The sequence below is a fragment of the Falco peregrinus genome, chromosome 2, assembly GCF_023634155.1.
Source record: "Falco peregrinus isolate bFalPer1 chromosome 2, bFalPer1.pri, whole genome shotgun sequence".
In the NCBI taxonomy this organism is placed as follows: domain Eukaryota; kingdom Metazoa; phylum Chordata; class Aves; order Falconiformes; family Falconidae; genus Falco; species Falco peregrinus.
In genome coordinates, this window is record NC_073722.1 from 58376378 (window position 1) to 58392290 (window position 15913).

Genomic DNA, 15913 nt, shown 5'->3' on the forward strand with positions numbered 1-15913 from the left:
ACACACATGCTCTTCTTTCCAATCACAAACTCTCAACACAGGTGCTACAACAGACTTACAACGCATGAAGACTGTGAGCCAAGCTAAGACAGAAAAACATGACACACACTACTGATGATAAAGTTGGAGAGGGGCGCCAGAAACCTGATTGCCTTTAAGTCAGGAACAAGTTGAAGGTATTTGTATTGTGCCACTTTGGTTATGGTTCAGCTGTCACCACAGGGCTGGACACTAGTGCTGAGCTTAATATTGTTCTCCTGGTCTTACTCAACAGGCGATCAGATTTCTGAAGCCACCGTTGAGAGGCAGGAAAAAGATCTTCCAGGCTGTGGTCCCACTCCATCAAAGTCTGTCCATGTGGCATCCTAACTGCTCTCACTCTTCATTATTTGCTAAGACAGAGGAGGTCTGTTTCAACAGCTGAAGTAGCTTCACATGCTCCATAAATCCAAACAAAGCCCTTAAATCAAGAACATTAGTGGGGTCAGATCATTAACTGCTCTTCGATAAGCAGAAAGTTGTCTCCAGCAAGCTTACAGCAGCCAGGTATCCATTCTGTACAACGACCTCATGGTTTATCAACTATTCTGAATTGTAGAAGTTTAAAAGAGAAGCAAGGATGAAAAGGGAGTAGAAAAGTCAAATTCCATGCTGGCAATGCCTCTGTCCACAGAAGGCAAGGCAGGTACATGTGTCCCACACATGGTAGTACTGCAATATGGACACCTGGCCCCTCAGCTGGATTGAGATTACCAATTTGTTTCACCAGAGATCGTAATAGTAACAGAATGACAGCAACTTTCCTTTCTACCATCCCCAGCCAGATTTAAGACCACCGAATAGATTAAATGAGCTGGGTTGTCTTTGTGACTCCCTAAACCATCTGGTCTCCAAAATCCCTACATTTTCTTACTAGGTCAGTCACTTGTCAGCCACGCTACAGTTATCAACACTCTCAAAGTAACACACAGGGAAAACAGATGGTAATCTTCTGAACCTCCACACCCCGGTACTGGAAGCAACGTCTGTCTCTCCACACTTGCTGCATGCAAGCAACCTCCAGCTAGGCAAGACGTTTCGCTAAACTGAGAACACCTCAAATGCAAATAAACCCACATTAATTATTAACATCCCTCCTTTCTCCTTGGCATAAGGGGAAGTCTCAGCATACTTGAGTCACACATGATCAGCCAGTGCCGTCTCAGTCTCCTTCCCATAGCTACTCCTCTTTGGAGGCTCCCACAGGTGCTAATGGCTTTTGCTGTGCCTCATCAGATCAAATAGAGATTTCAAAAGTTATTATCACCCCTGACCAACTACAAATCAAACAAGGCTGGAAAGACAGTTAAACCTCATGAGACTATGACAGGAAATCATTAGGAATTGCTTTTCAATTGCACTGACTTCAGCAGGGTGTATGGGACTGATTTCCACCCTCTCCCCTCATCACTTTTGAGGACAGTCAACAGGCCACTCAGCAGCTTCTTATGACCAAGAGCATTCAAGGCAGCTGGCAGTTCTTAATGCTGCCAACATGCACACAGATTGGGTGTTAAAGTGACAAGGAGAAGTTATCTGACCAATGCAAAATAGGAGTCTTCATGCCAGGCTAATATCGAGCCTTGAAGACACAGGAAACCTTACGTATCACACTGTTCTAATTTTTCTTTTTATTAGGAGTTACAAACTGAAATACGTGACATTTGATACAGGTTGTAGCTGGCACAACTGGCAAAGTGGACCACCGATTCTTTAATAGCAGCCAGGAACTCATTAACATTCCCCCTCCCCCAGAAAGGCATCAATGACATGGATACAAAAAATATTTTCCTAAACCCATTACCAGCCCTATATGATACCATTTGTACTCTAACTCTTATGTTCTCCTACTGGTTCCACTGCCTGGTTCAAAACCAAAAATAACAAAGAAAAACAGATTTAAGGGGCAAGCACACATTACAGAAGAAACATGAGAGCTTGGGCAATGGGAAGACTTTCAAGTCAGTTGCTAAACATTAGGAGCTTGAATTAGAAAGCAGTTCTACATAGGCAACAACTAAAGCAGCTAATTCCTACCAGGGGCTTTTCCTTCAATCAAAGTTCAAATATAAGTCTGTGTGCACCAAAACAGTATGCAAGGTATACCTTGCCCACGCTATCAAGCTTTCTTAACATCTCCTATTTTAACTACTTTGTAGACTAGTTCAGGACCAGTAAATTTGGAAAGATACACAGACCAACCCATCCCAGTTTTCATGTTCAACATTGCACATCCACCCACTGCTTTTCTGAATAAGCTGACCACTAGAAGATTTTACACTAAAGGACTCTGGTTGGACAATTCACACAATGGAACTTTTATAGGCAATGCATCAGCCCAGTGAGAGCATGGTTTAAAATATTAGAAGGCAGAAATATTTACACCTATTCTGTTAAAAGAAGCTGGACATTTGGAGCTCCATTTCCAAAGCTTATCAGTGTTTTGCCATATTCTTTCATCTAGCATTAGTTTAAGCCAACCTTGTGAAACAGTGCTGGAAATCTGCCTGTATGTTCCCAGCATTCAAGGCAAACTAGAGCATCTTTCTACCTTGCCAAAAGATCGACATTCTCCTTTGTACAGGCCAAGAAACAGCAAAGTCATCAGTTATACATCCCACTAGGCTGGCTGTTGAATCTTTAAAACAACAAACAAAAAACCCGAAACAACCAACCATCACCACCAAACAATGACAAGTACTCCCTCCTCCTAAATGCCATAAAAACCTTGAAGCCTAGCAGTAGGAGCACAGAAAACTTGTTTCATTTTTTGCTTATCTCTGTAAGCCCTATATAACAAATTTAATGTCTGAAGCATTTTAAAACCTATTATATGTGTGTACCTATTTGACAATAGCAGAACCTTTACAAACCACACCACAGCAGAGACTGAACCCTGACCCACAGTACTGAGTTGACACCACTATTTTCAGCTGCCATCACTCCTCACAGCTGCAGTCTACAACCTCAAGTAACCATGATAATTTAAGCATCAGTTGCCTCCTGTGTCAAAGCCCCAGCCTGGTTCATAAAAAGGGGACTACTGTACTTTACAGGCCTCAGTATTTATGTTTTCAAGGCTCAGCTTATATGGTAAGGAAGAAAAAAAACATGGGTTTGTTTCCTTTAAAAAGACATTAGTGTCAATGCAACCATGTGTCAAGTTCAAAGATGCTGCAATCAAAAAGAGCATGAGTAAAGCACTCCAAATCAGAAACATGACGGATGTAAACACAGACAATTACAGTTTAAAACAAAAATTCTTGAAAGGAGATATTAATCAGAACCAGACTTTACCAGAACATCATGGGCCTACTTTAGTCTTCTCTCAACCTCCTCTATGAATAGGATTATGTGGTAGGATAGCTAAGGCACATGTGACTTTCTTATCACTATGACTGCTTCCAGGAACCAAAAGGGAATAGTACCTACACTTTGCTGATGAGCACCTGAACTGTGCTTTTTGTACCTGTTGAAAGGCTGAAAACATTACAACCAGCACAAGGGTGTGATGCAAAGATGATGCCTGGCTGACAGTGAGGGAGTTGATACAGAAAGTCAAACCTGAGTTCGCAGCCTTGGCTATGGTGAAACATTCCTGTGATTTTGACCGATACATGCAAAAGCACTAGAGGAAGATGTTGCTGAAATGTCCAGCTTCAACAACACTCATAAAATAACTGCACAGGCATCCCTCTACTATTCATTCTTCTCTGTCTTTTGCTTTCAGTATTGCATTTCAAAATCACCTGAACATGCCAGCAAGTGAGACTTCACGGTCTCCTGCACTTACAACAGCCCACATCTCAAATGCTGCAAAGCACCAAGAGACTAAGAGGAATGCATCAAGCTGTTCTGAACACCAGTATCTGAAAGGTATTAATAAGCTCACAAATGAAAAAGGAAATCTGGTAAGCTGAAAGAACTGCTTCATAGAAGGTGTGAATGCTGGCAAACTAAGAAACACATGGAAGGAGCATGGGGTTACACTATAGCATCACAATGCAAATATTTAGGGGTGTAAATATCAGAGGAGAAAAATAAAGAGGAATTAAGGTGCCAGAGTTAGCTTTGACTTTAACCGGGTATCACTTATCAGAGCACCACTCTAGCTGGGAGGATTTATTCTGCTTTTTAAAGCAAAGGTAGTGAACTTTAAAACACTAAGGCAAACAAAAGCAGCACTACACATATATGAAGATTAAGGACAGCACAAGTCACAAAGTTTTATACAAATTGAATTCAAGAAGTGAACACAAAGTGCTAAGCCTGTGATCTCCCCAGGGCATGCAAACACACGTCCCACCTTCTGGAGCACTGCATTATCTATAAGGTCCTACAACTGCAGGGACAGGCAGTATCCATGCCATCCCCAGCTGAAGCCATGCCACTGCAGCGAGGGCAGCAAGGGCCATAAAAAGAAGAACCCTGTTACAGCTCAGCTGAATATTATGCCATACAGGACACAAAGGACAGTTATCTTAGTTCAGTATTTTCTTCTCTATTCATTAAACACAGTATGCATAAGTAATGCTGAACACACACACACGCAAAAAAAAGTATTCAATAGAGCCCAATCCAAATTTTAGAGTAATAGCTCAGAAAAGAATCTTTGCTTCATAGCACCTAGAAAGCTAAGGTAGATGCCTTCTGATTTTTCTTACAGAAAAATAATGCCATTTTATATAGGACTAATTATGGCTTTAACTATCATAACAAAGGTAATACCGTTTGACACTGGCACCAGAGGTTCTTTACCAAAATGTACTTAGTAATTCTTCAGTATGTTCTTTAAAGTTGAAAGTTCTTAGTATTTATTGAAGTACCAGTGTTTTCCTTTAGTTTAGTTGTTTGCAGTTGCAGCACCAGAAAAGGCACTTTTGAGACATTTTGATTTTTACTATTAGAAATCAAATGGTATTACTGAAAACTCTTTGTTATTCTAGCCTAATATCTTACTTGCTCTAGATAAGAATGGAACATGAGCCAAAAATAAAACATCTGTTAGTGCACCTCCTTTAGACATCATCTAGAGCTACCTAAAGCTGTATTCCATCCAAGTCTTCAAGTTAGAAAATATTTGCCTATTCAGATTGACTCAAAGCCAGCCGGCTCTATGCAGTAGCCTGACTTACTCTGAGAGTAGCCCAGCATCTACCCCTAATGAGCTTCCAGATTTTTGAGGAAGTGCTTGGAATATGAAAGCGTTCTCATAATTCATGGATACATATCCATTTCTCATATCCTGCAGCCCACATGCTGGATAAAATTCAGGTATCAATAAAACATTTACAAACCAAATACAAAATCTTGCATTTTTAGAGAGGAGAGATTTTAAAATTTGTTTGAAGTGAGTTGCAAATCAGAAAGCCTCTCTCAAAAACTTCCACACCAAGCCAGAAACTTGCAGATAGGAAGCTTTAACTTTTATAAAACAAAAGGCTGAATCCAGCAGACTCATTCACCTGAAGGCCAAGCAGTGGAGTCAGAGGTATGGGGCCAGGGGAGAGAGTATATCAAAGGCTGAATACACCTAAGAAAATTAAGGTTTCAGGTACAACTTAATTTTATAATTTCCCACTTGACAACTAATGTCACAACTTAAATGCTGTTCTTTTTATGTACTTTTTACTGCACAATTTATAGCAAACCAATGAAACAAATCTTACTGTGTGGCACTAAATTCAGGTCCAAGCAATGCTTTACCTCTGAAATTCTCTAGATTTTTCTTTCTTCTGTTTGCACTGTACTTGATGGCATGAGTATGGTATCACGTTTGAAGCACTGAAAGGCTTCAATGAAATTGTCAATGAATTCCAGAGACGTTTGTTGGTAACTAAAAAATAGCTGTATGAAGGAAGGGATCTTGGTTTCAGTTACAGATACTGAAAAGAGTATATTCCTAAAAAATTGAATAGTTTCTTATCCTGACTACAAGAGCTTTCATGTATCCCCTCCAAAGCTGCCCCACCACTGCCCTGATATTTTCTCCAAAAAACCTGCTCCTACTGAAGTATGAAATCCCAGACTTCACTTCCCAGGTTTAAGCTGGTACCAATTATCTCTCTTCATGCCTCCTCAACAGTCTCCCTGTCAGGCAGCTCCAACAGCACCCACAATTTCCAGTTCCTTTTCTTGGTTTTAATTCTTCCCACCACCCAACTGCCTAAATTCTTGTCCAATTTCACTGGTTCCCACCCCAAACGGGCACTCCTCTAACAGTTTCAAGGCTCTTCATCCAAGTCCATTCTCCTGCAGTCTTCCCAGCAATCCTCCCAACTATAGCACAGCATTAACCACACAGATGCATAGCTGCTCTTCAGCAAATTGTTGACAGCTATGAACCCTATAACAGTACAAGATTACACAAAGCCAAAATGGCAGGTGAGGGAGAAGACAGAAGATAATTCAGAAACAGATGAGCTGTAGGTACAACATTGTGCCAAGCACTTGCTATGAAACATGTGGTGGCAAAATACTGACCTGAATTACTGTCTATAGGTAATGGAAACAAACAAAACCAGGCCCACACACTGTATATGTGAGCAGATACATACGACAGGGTGAGCAAATGCATCCACTCCTATATCAATTATTCTCCAAGTTTACCATTTCTTCTGAAGGATGGTTATTCTAGAAGCGAGACCCTGATGCAAAGTTTTTCTGAGCCACTGGCCCAGCACCTTGCTAGTGACTTGTTCCCTCAGTCTTTCCCTTTCTGCCCTTTAAATACCACACCTTACCAGCTTAAAAGACTTTACCTCGCTTAACAAGCTTTCACATTGATTACAATACTTGACATATTATTTCTGATTGTTTCCCAGTGGACTCTCATACCACCCTCTACACTTCTCAGCTTTCGCATCAATTCTGCATTAATTTGCAGTATTATATCTACCATATGGTTCATTCTTATGCTCATTTGCTTCCCAGAAAGTGTCATATAAACAGTTCTGTGTTGTTTTTATTCAGAGATAATGTTTTGCAAGTTAACACCACCAGCCATGTGCAAACCAAGTATGATGCATGGCATATAAAAACCATATATATACACACAACACACACACACAGACAGGCACTTTCAGGCATATAGATATAACTATATCTACACAAGACAGGTGCAGTACCAAGGGTGAGCTGGTACTGGAAAATGCTTTGCAGTAATCCACTAGGCACAGCCTGAAACACACAGACCGTTTCCTTCTCACCATGGGATGACACACAGACACAGCCAATTCTAGCTCACAGCAAAGTGAAAGTGTCAGAAACAAACCCTTGCGTTCCCAGCAGAGCCCTCTGCTTCATTCTTTTGGTTTCCATGACCCACTAGGGAGCACGGATGTGTGAGCAACCACCACGGCCACAGTGTTAAATACACTCCCAGGCCACGAGGACTCCCGCAACTATCTGTAACCTTCCTGATGGGGCGGATGCAGGCCCACAAGGACGACAGCCCCCTCCAGCAGTGGATTTCTTACCAGCAAGGTCCAACGTCCTGTCCACGAAGACGATGGAGGCCTTGTTAGTGGCCATTCTCCTCCGGTTCCTGGCTGGGGCATAGCTTGCCAGCTCAGCGGCGACAATCCTGCTGAGGGCCCCCACGGCGAAGCTCTCCTCCCGCAGGCCCAGGGCGGTGAAGAGCGCGTCGAGCTCGCCCACCAGGGCCCGCACCGCCGCCCGCAGCTCGTCCGGCAGGGCGCCCAGCCCGAGCTCCGCGGGGCCGGGCCCGCCGAGGCCAGGCAGAGGCGGGAGGAGCGCCGTCAGGCCGGGCAGCAGCCAGAGCTCCGCCGAGACGGGCGCCAGGAGCGGCGGGCCCCGCAGCACCACCTCGGCGCTGCCGCCCTCGCCCATCCACCGCCGCAACGTCTCCTCCAGCTCGGCCGGGCCGCCGCCCTCCGCCTCGCCGCCGGACACCAGCGTGCAGTGCCGCACGGCGCCCTGGCCCAGCACTCCGCGCACGGCGGCGGCTGTGCCGCCCCGCAGCGCCCCGCTCACCACAAAGACGACGCGGGCCGCCCCCGCCGCCCCGGCCGCCTCTCCCGCCTCAGCGGGCAGCGCCCTGACGGCCAGCGCCCCCGCCGCCAGCAGCTCGCCCGCCCCGCCGCTGCCCCAGTGCAGCGCCTCGGCGGACGCCGCGTCCAAGAAGACGACGGCCCGGCGCGCCCTGGTGAGCACGGGCTCCCAGGCCTGCCGGCACACCCGCCGCAGCTCCGGCACCGGCACCGCCATGGCAGCGGCCAGCGCTGACAGCCCCAGCACAACACACCGCACGTGCCCCGCGCGCCGGCGGCGCCGCGCGATGACGTCGAGGACGCTGGTTGGCTGCCCACTGGCGGGAGGAGCGGGGAGGGGCGGGCGGTGTCACCGCTCCCCCATGGCGGAGGCGTGGTTGGGGGTAGCGGCGTGTGCGCGGGGAGGGAGCGGTCCGGGAGGCCGCGGCGGGGCTAGCGGTGCCGGCGAGGCCTTTCCTCTGGCCGCTGGGGCTGTGTGGTACGGTGTGGTGCCCGCCCCCAAGGCCGCTGCAACCTGGGCACCTGCCGAGGGACTGCCCGTGCAGCGCTCCTGCTGCCCGCTCTGGGACCTGGTGTCCCGGGGCTGGCCGCGGCCTGCTCTGCCGCCCAGGGCTGTTACACCGCCAGAGCAGCAGCAGGGATAGGCCTCTGGGAGGGGAGAGGGTAGGGGGCTCTTCTTTTTGCTGACAGTGCCAAATCCTGACAAACCTTAAAATGTTTCTGTCACCTACCGTCTGTATTAGGAGCTCTGCCGCAGCCTGTAGCCCTGGGCAGTGCTGGGAAGCAGGGCTGGCCACCCACAGGTGAGGCTTGCCCTGGCATTTCCCTGAAAAGGCTGGGAGCTCCTTTGGTCTTGCTCCTGGTAAGTGTTAACAGAACTCAGTGTCACTGTTAATGTGCAGCACCAAAGCGGTGTCTTTGTTACACAGAGAGAACAATTGTTGCACTCATACTTCTTCAAACGTACAACACTGGAAAGGTAAACCTTCCATCACCAATCCCTGTCCTATAATTTTGTATTTCTTGTGTTAGTATTAACAAATCCAGTGGTTGATGAACTAGGCTCAAGAAATGTTATCTTAAATGCAACTTCTATGATACACAGTTGGAGACACAAAAAATCAATCCCATTCTCCTTTAAAAAGCTCTTGATCTCAAAATCAGTTTCAAAGCTATCTAGAAAAAATGCCATAATATGTATCTACAGTTTCCTCTCCCCAGAGAACCGATGGCTCGCTTGCAAATCTGTGTCCTACACTGAATTTCACTAGGGCAACCTCCTTAGCACAGAATGAGGCATATGCTTTTTCTGACGTAGCGGGATTATCAGCAATAGCAAAAGGATAAATTACTTAATTAGCTCATCTACTATCTTAACAGGTCTTTTTAGGTCTTTGCAGGTTTGGCTGGTTTCAGAACATGGAAAAATGAGTAATGTGGAATCACCAGACTTCCAGTAATGAAATTAAACCCTTTCCTTCCAGTCTGCACCATGTACATTCCTACCCCAATGCCTTCTTCCAAGCTCAGACTTACATCTTTGTGCTGTTCCAGTCCCAATCTGTTATTCTAACCTCAGGGCATATAACTTCATGATGCTATAAAAATATGTAAATTAATAATCTCAACTATTTTGATTTGAAAAATGAATGCCAAGAAAGGATTGAGGATTGTTAACCACTGGGCCCCTGGATTTACTCACAAGTAGAATTATCCTCCTCTCGGACTGAATTACCTCAGAGATTATGTATCTCTGAGCTCTTGCTTTATGCTTGAGTGCCCTGGACAAATGCTAGATATATTATGGCTTGTCCAGCTCTTCAGTTACCATTTTTAAAAGGCTGAGGGTTTTTTTCAGACGTATTGTCAAAACAGCAGATGCCTTTTTAAGAAAACAAATAACTTTTTTACTTTATAAATACTTTATAGATTTCAATAATTCTGCATAGGCCAATGTTGAGAAAAAGGATTACTAGCCAGAAGACAAAATGAGTTAATCAGTTTAAAGCACAGTAGTTAAATTGCAAAACAAAATTATTGAAGTAGTTTTTACAGCTTATTTTATCCCATGTGCAAATTTACAACTACTGTGTTAGAAAAAGAACCGTCTTAAAAGGGTTCTGTAAACTTGGTATCTTGTGCGTTTCTGGAGTATAACCGGTGAGTTGTTTACGCAGCTCACAAAGATGTTGTCTTCGGTCCTCAACCTTTTCACTGCTCAGGGCCTTAGGAGTAGCCTTTTTTTCATGCGCCAGCCTCTGCTCCCCCTCTGTGCAGCAGCAGGAGAAACTTCCAGAGGCCAGGACTGGTGAGAGTTCTTACCTTTGAGCAGAATCTAGGCCAGCACACTATCCTTGGAAGCAAAGCTGGAAACAGGTTCAGAGCACCCTCTGTCCAACCAGAGACAGAGGTGGGTAAAGATCTTCCTGGGGGAAGTGGAAGGTTTGCAACTATTTTCTAGACTTGGCCTTCTTGGGTCAGCTTCCCATGGTCAAGCTGTTCAAGATGGATTTTCACATCACCACCAGCTCAGTGTGACATCTATTTAAAGGTTTCTACAAGGAAAATGCTCTGAGGGTCAGCATTGATGTATTTTAAGAGATTTTATGTTCTACACCTACTCATGAGTTCTCTTTGTGGTGTTTTCCACAAATGTCTTTTCTTTCTTTTTCCTTGTGTCTGCAATCAAAGGAAACTATTATGAGTTCTACCATGTCATTTAATGTTGGCCTGATGTGTGTGAAATGGCCAAGTAAACAGAAAAGGAATGAAAATTAAGACAGACACTAATGCCCAGTAAGAAGTACTACAATACAAATTTGTTTTATGAGAAACAAGCATCTAGAAATGTTTTGGGTAAAAAACACCTTTGTTGGCTCCACTAATACGTGTCTAAAAAGTGGAATTGCATGATGAAATCCTATCCGGTTATACCACATAACTAATGATCTGTACATGACACCCAAACACTTATTTCACAGGGAAAACAATGCCTTTTGAGTCAGTACGTTGTTCATGTGAACTCTAGTGAAGTGTCATGTCATATATGAAACTTTAAAACAAGGTTCTCTATGCAGACAATTAAAATAAGGTTTCCCCACCCATAGCTGTGAGATGTTTATAATACAGTCACATCCTCTAGTCTGATTTTTTACAAGCTGTCCTGCTGTGAAAGAGGGTTCCCTGTTTTAGTTTTGACAAATATCCTAACATCCTGAAGGCTCGTTTGTACACGCAGCTGGTCAAATCTTGTGTTGACAGTTGTTGTTTCTTAAATTTTCTCATGAATCTTGTAGTTGTTCATGCAGCATTCACAGATGTAAAATGAGAAGTCAGTAAAAATAGCTTGCTATTTCCCACCACTTCTGAAATAGCACAATTTCTTCATGAAATGCTCAGTTACGCTCTAGAATATTCATAGCACGCTATGCATGTTAAACTCTTGCAGGAGCTAAAAATAAGATTATGCAATTTGTGGAGAAAAAAAACACACAGATATAAAGAGTTGTTAAGCTTAAAATATTACATCCAGCTGGGAGAGTCCCTGAGCTGAGAGCTAGGACAGAACTAGTAGAAGAGGCAGCGTGTTTATCCTGTGGTTATGCTCCCCCCTGGCAGCTGCCATCAGCCGCCAGTAGAAGCACGGCACTGGACTGTACGTGTGTTCGGCCAAGTCCTGCTTCTGGAGGTGGGCGAGGATGTCCTGGAGGAGATCGCCACGCTGCCGGTGAGCCCTGCTGAGGGGCGGACCGGCCTTCGGGGATGCAGAAGAGCACAAGGACCGCCGAAGGCAGCAGAGACAAAGGGCAGCCAGAGGAAGGAAAGGCGGCTCCGGCCGGCACGCCGCGCCTCGGGAGCGGGGGGAAGGCACCGCCGAGGTGAGTCCCGGCGACGGGCAGCGCACAGAGCGGGGCCGGGCCGTGCGAGCGCGGCCCGGGCAGCGGGGCCGGCAGTCCCCGAGCTGGGCCCGGCCTGGCCGCACGGCCGCTCCCCTTTCCCCTCCGGCCCGGCCCGCTCCTCCCGCGGGCTGCCAGGAGGCCCCTCCGCTTCTCCCCACTCATGGCCCCCGGCCCGGGAGGGCCCCTCGGGGAGCGAAGGCCGCCGCGCCGCGCCCGGCCCCGGCCCCTCGCCGCCCGGCCTCCCTGCGCGGCCGGGCGCCGCCGGGCCGCCCCCCGCATGCCCGTGCCCAGGGCGCCGCGGGGCCGGGCCGGGCCCGCTTCCTGTGCGTGTCACTCACTCGGCGGGGGAGGGGAAGCGCCGAGCAGGCGGCGGCTCCTCCGCGAGCGGTGGCGTTGGGCCGGGCGGGCGCTCGCAACCCCCCGGCTGCCGCGCGGTCGCGGCCTGAGGCGCCGGCGGAGGCCCGGGGCGGCGCGGCGGTGCTGCCCAGCGGCGGGAGGCCCCGGCGCGGCCGGGCCTGGGCTCTCGCGTCCCGCGGGAGGCGGCCATGTCTACCGGCGAGGTGGAGCGGCTGTCGGCAGACCTCGGCGGGGCTGCTGGGGACGAGGAGGAGGAGTGGCTCTATGGCGGTACGGACCTTCCCAGACCCTTGGCCCACCACCACCCCCGCATGCCGGCCCGGCGCTCTGCCCCTCCGCGGAGGCAGAGGGGTGCGTGTGGGGGCGGGTAGGCCGCGGCGTGCGCCGCTCGGCCAGGCCGGCCCGTGGCTGACGGCGGCCGTTTAAGAGGGTCCCCCCCATTCCGCCACCCCTGCGGCTGCTCAGTCCCCTCCTCCTGGCCGGCCCTCCAGCGGTGCCGTCCCGGGCCTGTGCGCGGCCCCCTCGCCGCCGCCGCGCCGGTGGCTCCCTTCCCCCACCCCTGCGGGCGCTCGGCTCCCGGGCTCTGGGGCGCTGCAGGGCTCCCGGCCCCTCTGCCCCGGCCGCGCTGGGCCTCGGCGGCGGGAGGCCGCCCGCGCCCCTGCCCCACACGCACCCCCGGCGCGGTCGCGCCGCTCCCAGAACCCCCCTGCCCGGGCTCCCCGCGGTGAAGTACTAAAGCAGCCTTGACCTTTTAGGCGTAAACTTTCTTTACAACTACGGACTTTCTTTACATAATGAAACCTGTAAACTGAACCCTGCTCGTGCGGTGGACCTGTCAGTACAGAGCTCTGGGAGGGCTCGGGTCTGCTCGCCTGATGTCACAATTGAAACGTTACGAAAATGTCTCAGTAGTAAACTGAGGAGTTACCTAAATAATCTGCCTGGCAAGGTGTCTGCCACAGTTTGTGTTCAGGGGATTTTATTCTTAACGACTGTGTTTTTCTTTTGTTAGATGAAAATGAAGCAGAGAGACCAGAGGAAGAAAAAGCTAGGTGAGTATCTTGACACCTTAGCATATCTGCACAAAACCTGTATTCGTTATGTTCTTCTGCATAGCTGCTTGAAAGCCCCTAGCACCTGAACATGCTCTGGTGTCTTTGAAAACCCTCTTAAGATACTGTGTTTGGCCTGCTAGAATGACCTGGCTTTTCTGTGAAATGGTTTTACCTGTGAAATTGGGACTGTTGGGTATGAAATTTATTTCAAGTTTTAATTGTATGGACAGCAATAGCCTCTCACAAAATGCCAACAGTTCTTTTATTTCTGCAATCATTGTGCCTTTCAGTCTTAGTAATGGATCAGGACTTCATTTGTTCTTGATAATTTAGACATTAAAAGACAGCCTGTCTCCCAAAGAGTTTACAATGGAGTTACAAAAGGAGGAGTACAAGAAAGCAGTGGAAGATCACTAGCCAGCTTGACATGCAGGTCACGTAACACATCTGCTTGGGATTGTGGAGTTGGTTTTTTTATTAGTAAGAGAGTATTTGAAAGAAATTTAGAAAAGCTTTGGAAGTATTTGGGGAAGCCTGCCTGAATTATAAGGAGCTGTATGAGAGAAGGCACAAAGATGCTTCTTTAAATGTCTAGCTAAGTTGATGGAGGTCAGTAGCAAGGACGGGCTAGAAATGGGAATGAGTCTCTCGTACTGAATGAAAGAAGTCTCCCATTTGGTAAACTATGGAAATTATTGATTGTCAAAATACATTTGCAAAATAAAAAGGGGAAGTCAGTGCAAGTAAACATGTGTTGTCATTTTCTCTAAATGCATCCAGTCAACAAAGATTTTTTTTCAATGAGAACTCTTGATTTTAGTTATTCTTGGTGGAGTTCTGGTCTGTAAGCTTGCTCAGTTGCCTTTTTGAACTGATGTCAACTTTTGACAGGCACAGTGCGATACAGCAGTAATGACCTCCACCACTTGATTACATATGATACCCTTTTGAAGTGGCTACTAGATGCAATTATTTGGTTCCCATTAGTTCTTGTAGTAAGAAGCAAAGTTGTTTCCTGTCACCTTTTCCATGTCACTTAACAGTTTTCTAGACCCATGTCGCCTTTGTCTTAAATTGTCTCTTTTCCAAGACAAAGAATTCTATGTATTTGCTCTTTATTTGGAAGCTATTCCATATTAATTGATTCCTTGTGCTCAGTTACCTTTACCTGTTGTTTAAGAAAATTATTTGCATGGGAACTGAAATTAACCTTATAAACAGTGTTTTTACACCAGTTTCTGGCCAGTAGTGTCTAGTTTGGTGTTTGGCTGCCTCAATACATAGTTTTTGGACTAAAAATCATAACAAATGGTAGCGTATGTGTCTTATGAGTTGTGTTCGGAACTCTTGAAGTGTGGTGGCAGTTCACCTCTTAAAAGTTCTGTTTTCTGGCCTCTCAATTTTGGCATTCTTTGTATATATAAAAAATGTGAGGTTTTATTCAGGTTTTCTAACTAGTCTGTCATTTTACTGGGACCATACCTGGGCTGTGTTGGGTTTTGGTGCAGTGCTCATGAGTGGGTATTTTGCCAACAGAAGATGGAATCAAAATTATTCTGTTCGATAAAAATGAACAGTTGCTCACTCCATTTCAGAAATATCTTTTTGGTGAAACAATGTTGTTTCTAAATAGCTCCTTGCTTACGCTGCTATTTGTGGTGCAACACTGTATAAGAAACAGCAGTAGGTAAGCCCAGTGACACAGCTCATTTGCATGGATTTGACAGTGCTGGTCATTTTAGATGGACCAGTAGTTTTAAAAATTTTACAGTGTTCAGTCTACAGTTAAAATATAATTGAGTTCATCATTGAATCATAGCTATTCCATATGGTGGAAGAAAATTTCACAATGCAGATGTGGGAATTCTGATTTAGTGCCACATTACCTATAGGTATTTAAGTGTTTTTTCCATTATGTCTTTGAAAAGTGTCAGTCTGTAGGGAAAAAACCCCAAACCTGCTACTCTTCCTTTATATATTATGAAAGATTTCACTTTGATTTCAAAAGAGGATCCAAGTGTAGTGCCTTATTACTTCCAACTATTCTACAAGCATCCAGTTACTATGAGTTATGATAGCTACTTATTATCCTGCTAATAAAAGGGTTTATTCATGGAGATTTTTTAAATTTTTTTTTTTAATTAATGCAGAAGATAGCTGGAGCTTTGGCTGTTCTCTGGAATGATGTGGCAAGGCTTTTTTCATCATTAGCTCACGCATCTGAAATAATATATGCATAAATACCTAGTTTCATCTTTTCCTGTTTGTTTCTGTTTAAGTGCTCCACCCCCACCTGGAAATGAAGAGGAAGCTGCAGAAAATGGCGTTATGAAAACGGTAGTTTTAAATGTGTTTTTGAAATACTGCTTTAATTTGTTTTGATTTATGGGGTATTCATAATTTGGCTAGGATTTATAATTAAATGAATTAATGCGTAAGTGTATGCCTTTGATTGTTTTAAATATTTTTTTTTCTGAAAGGTGTTTGACACTGTCTGCACATACTCTGTAGAAATTACTATATCAAATTTCCAGCTGCAGTCTACTTTTTA

At 46.1% G+C, this 15913-nt stretch overlaps 2 protein-coding genes across 8 annotated transcripts in view; one reads left to right on the plus strand and one right to left on the minus strand.

Annotated features, from left to right (window-relative positions):
* SCFD2 (sec1 family domain containing 2) overlaps positions 1-9002 on the minus strand; it is a 199149-nt gene extending 190147 nt beyond the window's left edge. The window contains exons 1-2 of the mRNA XM_027779262.2: positions 8977-9002; positions 7518-8368 (exon numbers count right to left, since the gene is read on the minus strand). Coding sequence (XP_027635063.2) covers positions 7518-8368; positions 8977-9002 — 877 coding nt within the window. The remainder of the gene's footprint in view (positions 1-7517; positions 8369-8976) is intronic.
* A 2681-nt stretch (positions 9003-11683) lies between these two features.
* Positions 11684-15913, plus strand: part of FIP1L1 (factor interacting with PAPOLA and CPSF1) — a 42967-nt gene continuing 38737 nt past the window's right edge. For 2 of the 7 annotated variants that reach the window (XM_055796334.1, XM_055796336.1), the window contains exons 1-3: positions 11943-12577; positions 13320-13359; positions 15642-15699. In XM_055796334.1, coding sequence (XP_055652309.1) covers positions 12496-12577; positions 13320-13359; positions 15642-15699 — 180 coding nt within the window. In that variant the 5' untranslated portion in view covers positions 11943-12495. The other 5 variants (XM_055796337.1, XM_055796339.1, XM_027779307.2 and 2 more) reach the window with 4 other exon arrangements.